Consider the following 11,609-nt stretch of genomic DNA (forward strand, 5'->3'; position numbering starts at 1 on the left):
GTGGCTCTTTACTTGGAGCGTCGTCCCGTACACCTGAAGGTTGTGGGTCCGATTTCCAGTCATGGCACATATAAGTTGTGGGTTTGATCCTCGGTGGGGGCACAGACGGAAGGCAAACCACTGATGTTTCTCTCCCTTCCTCTCTCTAAAAAAATCAAACATCTCCTCAGGGGAGGATTAAACAAAAACGACCGAGTCGTTGAGAAGGGGGTGGCCTTAGAGACCAGCACTCCTGACCCTCGGGCCTCTCTTTCCATTCCCACGCGTGGGATGGAGGGGGCGCGTGTCCAGGCCAGGGCTCAGTCCTTGGTTCCTGCGCTTCCCTCAGCCGCCCGCTCCGCTCGCCTGCGCTGCCTGGTCGTTCCCACAAAATGCCGGCCTTTCTCTCTCTACCACTTAGGATGCCAGGATGAGAGCCGCGCACCGTCATTTTTCAGAAAGCAGGGCGTCAAGTCCCCCGGTGCCTCCAGACTGTGCTGCCGGCGGAGCGGGTCCAGAGCCAACCTGAGCGAGGCCACGGCCGCACGGCGGGCAGGGGGCTTCCTCTGAGGGGCGGGCAGGCAGGCTTTGGGTGGCCAGGGAAGGGAACCTGCCCAGGTTCCGGGTCCTTTGACGCTATGCTGGCTGCTGCCCGCTCTCCTGGGCCCTTGGGTTAGTGCTGCCTTGCCCTTGGTTTCTCGCGGGAAGGCTGATGTTAGCCACGTTTCCCTAAGGCGCCAGGCTCTGTTGGGCCAGGTCGGGGGCGCTGCACCTCCCCTCTGCCCCGGCCCAGGGCCGCTGCGGAGGCAGCGATTTGACCTGCCAGGAGGGCCACTCTGCCCATTCCATCCCCCTCTCTTCACTGTGTGTTCTGGGGAGAGCTTCCAGAGGTCTACCTGCATTTACTCAGAGAACACGGGGTGTCTGGAGAGCGAGTGTCCCTTGGCTCTGGGTGCCCCGGGTCTGAAAATGCCCCGTCTCCCCTCCGCCGCCGCCCTCCGCTCTCCAGGGCCCCTCCTCCCGCCGGTTCGTTTTGTTGTTGGGAAGTGAGGGGCTGAGGAGCAGCACGGGGCCTGTCTCAGCCGGCGGTGAGGGAGTAAATTCATCAGCATTTCTGAAGACAGAGCAGCCGTCTTCCTTAAAAGCCCCTTAGGTTCTACCCCTGGCGGTTGCAGTTTAGGCGCGGCCCTCAGTGTTGGTAAGGTTGACACCCATTAGGTCCGGATCAGCCTCTCCACTGCCTGGAGTCCTGTCACCTGGGCTCTGCTGGCTGAGCATCGGAGGGGTGTGTTTTCACACCTAAACCACACCTAAAAGATTTTACATTGGGCCATAATTATAAATAAGTTTCTGTACCTACAGTTTTAATCAGAGGTCCTTATACTGATACCTTTTTTACTGTGAGAAAATATATTGTTTTTTTGGTTTATTTAATAATGACAAAAGAAGAGAGTAAATCCCATGCTAATTTAAGGAGAACAATCCAGCTATGTTTTTGGTATAAAAAAGCAGATAAAGAATAATCAGATTCTGCCTTATTCACATAAACTCGGAATTGCTTTACTTAAATGCTGTCTATTTTCCCATTGTAATTCATTTTTTTCCTAAAGTAAAAGGCTAGTTAAGGTATTTTACTATCTAAATATTCAAAAATAGGAGAAATATCACCTGAGATGGTGAAATATTACTGCTTCTAGCAAAAACAAAAACAAACAAAAAAAAACACCCAAAAAACTAAATGCACAGGAAAATGTATATATATTTGTATTCATCCCTTTAAAGAAACTAGAAGGCACATTATTACATTTGATTTTTTAAAAAAGTAATCCAATTCACTGAATACTGTTTTAGAGCTTTCAGATTTTGTGTCATAAATGTGTTTGAAGAATGGTTACCTCCAACAGCAGCTTTAGAAATGTCAGTTTCTTCATTAACAATTTTATTTTCAAACACAATTTATGGTTTACAATATGGTGAGAGATTTCTCTCACTGTGTGATCTTTCAGAATGCTGTGCCTCGCAAAATGGGAGCAGCTTTCCTTTAATATCTATTTAGACCATTTTAAAACGGGGATAATTTTCTTGATACACCTAAACTCATTTCGACTGGTTGGGGGTCTATTGTGTACGAACACATTCTGAAAGCTTTGAAAGTGTGTATTGTGTGGGTTTTCTCAGAAAAGGAGAGGGGGTAACAGGCGATTTTCAAGAAGAACAGAGGCCCTAATCCTTTTATTTTTATGCAAGGCGTAATTTTTACCAATTGAGAACATTTGGTTATTTGCTGCAAGTAATTTCTTTCCTCCACAAAACGGTAAGCCTTATAAAAACCATGTGTATTCTGGCATTTCAAAATCATGCCAGTATTTCAGAATTGGACTAACAATTAGTTAATGCCACCATGATATTTGTGGCTGGTGTACTTTGTCCCGACTGTTCCTAGAATGGTCAGTGCACAGCAGTAGTCTTGTGGGTGCTTTTTAGTTTTAGTTTTGAAGTGCCTTGCATTTTGGATCATTCTTGAGGATTCTTTGATGAAAGCATGATTTATATTTACCTCTTGAATATCTATATTCTAGTCTAAAAAAGAGATATTTTTAAGGGTACCCTACATACATGGACATTTCCCATTTGTTTTTCCTTCTTCATTATTAAAATCATAGAAGGCTATTTCCAAATTTGTATATTTTATTTTTCAAATATTAAATCTCACACATACTTGTTTTGTGATTAGAACTTTTACCAGTAGTAGCGTATTATGAAACTGAGTATATTTTTTAAAGAGATGAGAAATTGACTTTGCAGCAATCAGAATTGATTATTAGGAATTGATATGTGCAGCAAAGTATCTAAGTTGCATATACTGATTACATAGTAAATTCCAGGTGGTGATGGCATTGAACTTTAAATCTAGATAGAAGAAGGTGAGCAGCAATGGTGTTTAATAAGAGTGACAGTCCAACTAGAACGTTAGCGGGACAGTACTGCTTGAACACGGCTGTAATCGTGTGTGCTTTGGCATGCTTAGCGTGCGGCTGCAGGCAGTGCATGGAGAGGCTGCTGTGCCCAGTGCTGACGGTGGCCTGGAGCGGGGGATAGCCCGTTTCACCCGTCCCAGACGTCACAGCACTCTCCGTTTCTATGCCAAGTTAATGTTGAAATTCTTGAACTATAACCCTAAAACCTATCACAGGGTGCTTTTAAAGGAAGGCTACATCACAAAAATGGAAGAAAAACTCAGTTCAAACTAACCAGAGTTACAGGTTGTGTATTTGAGTGTCAGGAAAAAAAAAGATATTCATATACCTTTGAAATTGGCTTTAATTTAGTGATTTTTCAACCCTTTTCCACAAAAATGGAAGAAAAACTCAGTTCAAACTAACCAGAGTTACAGGTTGTGTATTTGAGTGTCAGGAAAAAAAAAGATATTCATATACCTTTGAAATTGGCTTTAATTTAGTGATTTTTCAACCCTTTTCACCTCACAGCACACATTAAACTGATCAGTGAAGTTCTGCAGCACACCAAAAATACATTTTTGATGATCTGACCGAAAAATAGGTATAGTTTTGATTTATTCACACCGGATGGCCGTTGTTGTATTGGCTCTTGTCATTTTTCTTATTGACAATCAAAGGGAAGAGAGTCGGTGCCCCTGACTAAATAGTCAGGTACCGCATGTTTTAACATTCTTGTGGCCCACCGGTTGGAAGTCGCTGATTTAGTTAGTGTATGGCAGTTGACTAGAAACTAGAATTTGGAAAAATAAAAAAAACACTAATTTTTAAACTGCTGATCTTCCAGTTAAGGGACTAAATAAATCTGCAATCAGAAAACCTTTAGGCACTATCCATTATTAGAAATGTGTGATGGACACTTTGACTAGGTTCACAGTATTTTGTCCATTTCCGAAAGGCAGTATTGATCTCTTCCTTGTTCGGTGCGGGCATTGATTGATCGTGAGCCACCCTCTGCCCTCTCCCGGGGCCACAGCGCAGCACTAGGCATCTACGCGTGGAGCTCAGCCTTGCCCACGTCCCTCTGACTGCCGTGCTTGCGTGGGAGGGGGTGGGGGTGGCTGGGAACAAAGCCCGGGGGGAGGCAGCACTCCCTGCCCTCGATAGACTCGCGGGTTTATTCCACCAGGAGCAGTCGGGCGGGAGCTGTCGGAGTCCCTTAGCCCGGGGTCAGGTGATGCTGTCCTAGGGGCTGTGCGGTGGCCCCTGTTTCGTTCCTGGGGGAGAGCCGTTGTGCAGCGGTCCCGTGCTCGCCTGCCTGAAGGGCACGGGTAGCAGGTTTCAAATCAACACCTTTAGACTAAACCTCCCTGCTCTTCCTAACATGCCTAACCCGTCCCTGCCCAACGAGGTGAGTCCCGTGTTCGGCTGTGCTGTGCATGAGGCTCACGCTCCGGCTGTGCGTACAGTTGGGAGATGCACGTCAGGGAGTCGCTCTGTCTGCCAGTGGGAGAGCCGATGGGACTGGGAGGCAGACTTTGTTAGCATATTTTTGCCATTTTCGGGGCATTAACAGTTACACTTTTGTGTATGAATTTCATCTCCACAAATCAGCATGGTGAATAAAATTTAAAGTATTAATAACTATGTATGGAAATGCTTATGTTTCTGTTCTTTTGCTTTTGTAAGTTAATGATTACTGTTTTAAATTTCTTTGTTTTCTCTTCAAGGTTCAAAAAGGAGAAAGAGAGTCCAGAAGTAAACCACACGCTGTGAGCCAGTTTTTCTTTCCGTCCTGTCATTCGGCTTTTTCTTCATTTTCTATTTTGCGTGTTTTCATATGGGTCTTGTGGGTGGGGGTAACAGGGAAATACCTATGTCTTTGAAAAACAATTTTTTTTTGAAATAAATGCTTTGTACAATTTATTAAAGGCTAACTTATAAAGTTTCAGAGTGTTTAGGTTGCATGTACTCTTTAAGCTGCCCGGCTGTGGGGAAGGTCTGATACTTAGAAGAACTGCTGTGAGGTGCACTTTCCAATTGTGTTACTTCCCAGAGGGTAAATGTTTGACCGAGTTCTTCCTCTTCAGGAAATGCGAAACTTCAAATAAAGGGGTCTTTTTGCTTGATACAGATTCAGTTTGCTGTGGCCGTGTGTTTGGTTTTCATTGATTTTGGTCGGTCCCACCAGCATGTGAGCACCTGCTGCATGAGGCAGGAGATACGGAGAAGGGGAGGAGTGAAAGAAAAGGTGGGTAATGAGCACGTGTGCTGGTCGAGGACACATGCTTGCATGCGAGGTGATGTAAGAATTACGGAAGCGGGCAGGCTCTGCGGTCACAGCATTTATATGTAGACACTTCCCTAAGGAAACCCTGTGAAATAAATCTCTAGAGCTTCTGTCTGTCTGTCTGTCTGTCTGTTTAATGTGTCTATCACTATATCTCATTGTTCATTCACAGATTATTTTTCTTAAAAGTTTCATTTTTTGTAGCATATAATATTTGTATAGTAAAGCAAACAGTGGAGAGTTTTGATGATTAGAAATTTTAAGATGTGGACTTTTTATAGTTGCCCTGGAAACAAACACTTGGAATTTAAACATTTATGAACAATTTCAAGATTTGCTTTGTTAGAGAACCTGGGGCTGGATTGGCGTCGCTAAATGTTGGCACACGTTAACAGCTGTGTCACGTCCAGGGTTTTCAGATGGTGTAGAGACACACTTTTATTTAAGTCTTTAAAGTATTTATTTTTAACACATCCTATCTAATAAAAGAGTACTATGCAGATTGATCATCACTGCAACACACAATATAGCTGCACCCATGTGGTCAAAGATCCTGCCCCCATGTGGACACAGGATGGCCACCACAAGATGGCCAGCAGGAGAGGGCAGTTGGGAGGCACCTGGCCTGCAAGGGAGGGCAGTTGAGAGGGACCAAGCCTGCAAGGGAAGGCAGTGGAGGTGATCAACCCTGCAGGAGAGGGCAGTTAGGGGTGACCAGGCCGGCAGAGGAGGGAAGTTGGGGGCAAACAGGCTGGCAGCAGAGTGGTTAGGGGGTGATCAGGTTGGCAGGCAGAAGCGGTTAGGGGCAATCAGGAAGGCAGGCAGGCAGGCAGGCAGGCAGGCAAGCAGTTGGGAGCCAGCAGTCCTGGATTGTGAGAGGGATGTCCGACTGCCCGTTTAGGCCCGATCCTTGGGATCGGGCCTAAACGGGCAGTCGGACATCCCTTGAGGGGTCCCAGATTGGAGAGGGTACAGGCTGAGCTGAGGGACAACCCCCCTCCGTGCACGAATTTTGTGCAATGGGCCTCTAGTATTCAAAATATAAGCAGCATGTTAAACTGGTCATTTTCTGTACTGCTTAGGACAAGCCTCATTTAGGGTTTCAGTTTTTTAAAAGGGCGTTGACCGGAAGAAAATATTAAGTGCGGATGGGATGCCTGCAGCTAAAAATGGTCCAGGTCGTACCAAGTGTGAGCAACTCTGGGCCAACACAAAGACTGGAACTCTCTGATGCGGACATTCAGCTGCCCCTGAAGCAGGTGCCCCTGAAGCAGGTGCCCCTGACGTGGTCAGACACTGACCGTGTGTAACAGACGGCAGACTTCCTGTGAGCTTAGTCTCAGAAGCCTCGCGGAGTTGTAGGGCCCTGTGTCTTTCCAGAAGAGGGAACTCAGCTCTGGGCAGAGACTTCTGCTTTCTGGAGAATGTTGGATTTAGTCCTCGCCAGTGCTATGGTCCCAAGTTTATTTGTAACACTTAAATCAACTCTCAAGTTCTGTTTCAAACACATTGATGCTTAAAATAGGATCAAATGCGTGTGGTGTGTTTTTGTGTATATGCCTTAGCCTTTTTTGTTTTTCAAAACACAAAAACATAGCAAAACCTGTTGGTTAAATATTAAGAAAACAAATATTTCCTCACATATTGTTTTTACAAGTGCTGGCATTTTCTCGAATGTTCTTCTGTTGGCAGGGCTGCAGAAGTGGAGAGCAGTAGCCATAGTAGCCAGTCTGATTCTGCTGCTGGTTTTCTTTCCCGGACTTTGCTGGTTTTTCTTACCCCCCCCCCCCCCCCCCGTGTTAAAAAAAAGTGGGGGGGGGGGAAGAATCTCCCTGTCATCCGAGTTACGCTTTCGTGTTTTTTGCCTTTTCCAGTTCTGCGTTTACTATGTGCATCTTGCATTGTTTCTATTTTCTTTTCAGTCCCCGCACGCAGTGGGGCTTGCCATTCTTTGTTCACCCTTCACAGTTGGACTTCCACATCCGATGTGTGTCACCTGCTTGGCATTCTCTCAGGTCTGTGAGGACCGACACCTGTGCCGGCTCCTGGCCTTCACACACTGGGGCCATGCGCACGGGTCCTGGCAGCAGCCAGGCAGCCTGTGCAGCTGCCCGAGCCCTTCAGGAAGGGAGCGTCTAGGTGCTCTCAGGGGTCATCCTAGCGTCTAGGTGCTCTCAGGGGTCATCCTAGCGTCTAGGTGCTCTCAGGGGTCATCTCTAGGGTCTAGGTGCTCTCAGGGGTCATCTCTAGGGTCTAGGTGCTCTCAGGGTCATCTCTAGGGTCTAGGTGCTCTCAGGGTCATCCTAGCGTCTAGGTGCTCTCAGGGGTCATCTCTAGCGTCTAGGTGCTCTCAGGGGTCATCTCTAGCGTCTAGGTGCTCTCAGGGGTCATCGCTAGCGTCTAGGTGCTCTCAGGGGTCATCTCTAGGGTCTAGGTGCTCTCAGGGGTCATCTCTAGCGTCTAGGTGCTCTCAGGGGTCATCTCTAGCGTCTAGGTGCTCTCAGGGGTCATCTCTAGGGTCTAGGTGCTCTCAGGGGTCATCTCTAGGGTCTAGGTGATCTCAGGGTCATCCTAGTGTCTAGGTGATCTCAGGGTCATCCTAGTGTCTAGGTGCTCTCAGGGGTCATCTCTAGGGTCTAGGTGCTCTCAGGGTCATCTCTAGCGTCTAGGTGCTCTCAGGGGTCATCTCTAGTGTCTAGGTGCTCTCAGGGTCATCTCTAGGGTCTAGGTGCTCTCAGGGTCATCTCTAGGGTCTAGGTGCTCTCAGGGTCATCCTAGCGTCTAGGTGATCTCAGGGGTCATCCTAGCGTCTAGGTGCTCTCAGGGGTCATCCTAGCGTCTAGGTGATCTCAGGGGTCATCTCTAGTGTCTAGGTGATCTCAGGGTCATCTCTAGGGTCTAGGTGCTCTCAGGGGTCATCCTAGCGTCTAGGTGCTCTCAGGGTCATCCTAGTGTCTAGGTGATCTCAGGGGTCATCTCTAGGGTCTAGGTGCTCTCAGGGTCATCCTAGCGTCTAGGTGATCTCAGGGGTCATCTCTAGCGTCTAGGTGCTCTCAGGGGTCATCCTAGTGTCTAGGTGCTCTCAGGGTCATCTCTAGTGTCTAGGTGCTCTCAGGGTCATCTCTAGGGTCTAGGTGCTCTCAGGGTCATCTCTAGGGTCTAGGTGCTCTCAGGGGTCATCTCTAGGGTCTAGGTGCTCTCAGGGTCATCTCTAGGGTCTAGGTGCTCTCAGGGTCATCTCTAGTGTCTAGGTGCTCTCAGGGGTCATCTCTAGCGTCTAGGTGCTCTCAGAGGTCATCCTAGCGTCTAGGTGCTCTCAGGGGTCATCTCTAGGGTCTAGGTGCTTTCAGGGTCATCTCTAGGGTCTAGGTGCTCTCAGGGTCATCTCTAGTGTCTAGGTGCTCTCAGGGTCATCTCTAGGGTCTAGGTGCTCTCAGGGGTCATCCTAGGGTCTAGGTGCTCTCAGGGGTCATCTCTAGCGTCTAGGTGCTCTCAGGGTCATCTCTAGGGTCTAGGTGCTCTCAGAGGTCATCCTAGGGTCTAGGTGCTCTCAGGGGTCATCTCTAGGGTCTAGGTGCTCTCAGGGTCATCTCTAGGGTCTAGGTGCTCTCAGGGTCATCTCTAGGGTCTAGGTGCTCTCAGGGTCATCTCTAGGGTCTAGGTGCTCTCAGGGGTCATCCTAGCGTCTAGGTGCTCTCAGGGGTCATCCTAGCGTCTAGGTGCTCTCAGGGGTCATCTCTAGCGTCTAGGTGCTCTCAGGGTCATCTCTAGGGTCTAGGTGCTCTCAGGGGTCATCTCTAGTGTCTAGGTGATCTCAGGGGTCATCCTAGCGTCTAGGTGCTCTCAGGGGTCATCTCTAAGACAGACCAGCCCCGCTGCTTCCTCTGAGTCACTAGGTTCACTGCCTAGAGAGACCTGAGCTGCAGTGATACAGCTGTGGCGGAAATAGAAGTAAATTAATGCATTTGGTGTGTGTGTATATACAGTTGATCATTGTCCGCTTGTTTATCCTATAAACTTCTATTTTTAGTGGCCTTTATTAGTCTGGTTATCAAGAAGTATTAATAACACCTGGTCATTGTAGAAAATTGAGAACATATAGAAACTGCAAAGACCAATGAGCCATGCCACTCCCATACCACCACTGGGGACGTGGCGTGTCTTCTAGTCTGTTCAGGCATTTTTACCTTGAAATAATTACCATGCTTGATAGAAAGCTTTATATTCTGCTTTTTAAAGTGAATTTTAAATATTTTCCATGTTGTTACAGATAAGTATAATAAGTGTAGTTTTTCTCTTATGGATTTATGATACCTTCATGGCGATTTCCCTAATATTGGACATTTAAGTTGTTTACAGTATGGAATAGTATAAGCAATATTCTTCAATAAAAGGGGGCAGAAATCTTTACCCACATGTACAGTATTTCTTTAGATTTTCTGAAGGGAACCACTTTGCCAAAGACTAGAAGGATGGAAGAAGGTTGCTGAGGCCTGTTACCAAATTGCCTTGTAAAAATCCGTCCCTGGACCCTTACTCACCTGGTACACCAGCGTGCTCAGCTCACGTTTCTGTCAGCCCGAGTATTACTAGTTTTCATAATTGGATAACAGATTCTCTTACTGGGTGGCAAACCTGATCAGTTCTTATGTGTAATCTGCTCATTCTGTTCTCTCTTTGGAGTGTCTGTATGTTTGTATAGTAATAATCTTAACTCTTTGTCATGTTGTTGCTAACTTTTCTTAGGTTTTTTGTTTTAATACTTCCAATTTTTAATCAGTGTGAAATTTACTTTGGTGTGTGTATGCCATGGGGTAAGTCTCACAATGGATTTTTTTCCAAAGAGCTAACTAGTCGTTTCAGTTCATTTGTTAAATAAATTCTCTTCCCCACCCTGGTTTGGGATGTCTGTTGTGTTTACAGATTATGTTCTTACGCCGGGGTCTGTTTCTGGACTAAGTGTTCAGTTTCACTTTATCTGTCTGTTCTTATGCCCACACCACACCGATTTAATTAATGCCATTTGACTTATTCTTGTTTATTGCCTAATATACCTTAACAGAAATCAAAGGAAAGAAAAATTTACACACAATCTCATCAAAAGTAAAAAAGTCGAACTCTTGTCCCTCGGCTGTGCTATTTTTTATTGATTTTTTAGAGAGGAAGGGAGAAGGATAGAGAGTCAGAAACATCGATGGGAGAGAAACATCGATCAGCTGCCTCCTGCACACCCCTCACTGGGGATGTGCCCACAACCAAGGTACATGCCCTTGACTGGAATCGAACCCGGGACCCTTCACTCCACAGGCTGATGCTCTATCCACTGAGCCAGGGTCAGGGCTGTGCTATTTGAGTCCTGTTTCATGCCTGCTTAAATTTCATAGTTCACACTGCTGCATGGGTCAGGTGTTGTGGGTTTTGTGTTTTTCTTCAGAGCACAGGGTGCTGTGCCCCTCGCTTGTGAAGCTCTGCAGAGTGGGGAGCAGAGGAGAGGCAGTCACTTCCCGAACCCTCCTGGATGGAGGAACGCGCATTCCAGACCCTTAAGGAAGGCCCGTTGTGTTTTGGGCATTTCAGTTCCCCTCTCCTCCCCGCTGCTCGCCCAGATAAAGGCTCTGCCGGCATTTATGTGATGAGCTCCCCCGAACACGTTGGGGTTCCCGCGCGGTCACCCCTGGAGAAGGCCTGCGCGTCCTCCCTGGGCGGCACCTGCAGAGGTAGGACCTGCTCCCTCTCGGCCCGCAGCCCCTGGGGCTCCAGTCCGACAGCCTGGGCACATATGTAAAGGCTTCGGATAAAAATCCGTCTTTTATTTATCCCACCACTTGTAATGTAAAGCGGGATCGTGCAGACATTCTGAAAGATACACATATAGCCACAGTGGCCTCCCCCCGACCCCCTTTAAAGTTTCGAACCACGTTTTTGACAGAAGTTGTCTGTCCCAGGTGCTCCCCTTGCGGGTGAGCCTTTGATGTCGTGCAGAGTGTTCAGAGGCAGAGGTGGCTGCAGGGCCATCACGTGGTTTCCCGGGCTCCGTCCTGTGGAGGTCGGAGAAGCCACAGCCAGGCGAGCCCAGGGCGCGGCCAGGGATCCCCGGCCCCTGCTGCTCCCAGCGAGCCGCGAGAGGCCCCCAGAAATGTGTGCAGGGGGTCAAGCTCAGCGAGCAGCCGCCCTGATACCTGGTCGGTCTTTTAGCAGCAACATTGGGGGAAATGGGAAACTTTTAAGAAATGGTGTTTTCCCGGGTGTTATTGTCGCTCTCCCCGTGTGAATGAAGAGCCCCTCACAAAAGAGGCACCGCCTGGAGACTCCAGTTGTGTGTAAATATTAGAAAACAGCGGGGCCCCGCGTGCCGGGAACCACTTGAGCAGTGCCACGAAGAC

At 47.7% G+C, this 11,609-nt stretch overlaps 1 protein-coding gene across 4 annotated transcripts in view; it reads left to right on the top strand.

The window, feature by feature from the left end:
• Window positions 1-4,884, top strand: part of VRK1 (VRK serine/threonine kinase 1) — a 78,679-nt gene extending 73,795 nt beyond the window's left edge. For all 4 annotated transcript variants that reach the window (XM_054715442.1, XM_008154784.3, XM_054715443.1 and 1 more), the window contains exon 13: window positions 4,667-4,884. In XM_054715442.1, coding sequence (XP_054571417.1) covers window positions 4,667-4,698 — 32 coding nt within the window. In that variant the 3' untranslated portion in view covers window positions 4,699-4,884. The remainder of the gene's footprint in view (window positions 1-4,666) is intronic.
• Window positions 4,885-11,609: the final 6,725 nt, after the last annotated feature.

This window comes from Eptesicus fuscus, chromosome 5, assembly GCF_027574615.1.
Source record: "Eptesicus fuscus isolate TK198812 chromosome 5, DD_ASM_mEF_20220401, whole genome shotgun sequence".
Lineage (NCBI taxonomy): Eukaryota > Metazoa > Chordata > Mammalia > Chiroptera > Vespertilionidae > Eptesicus > Eptesicus fuscus.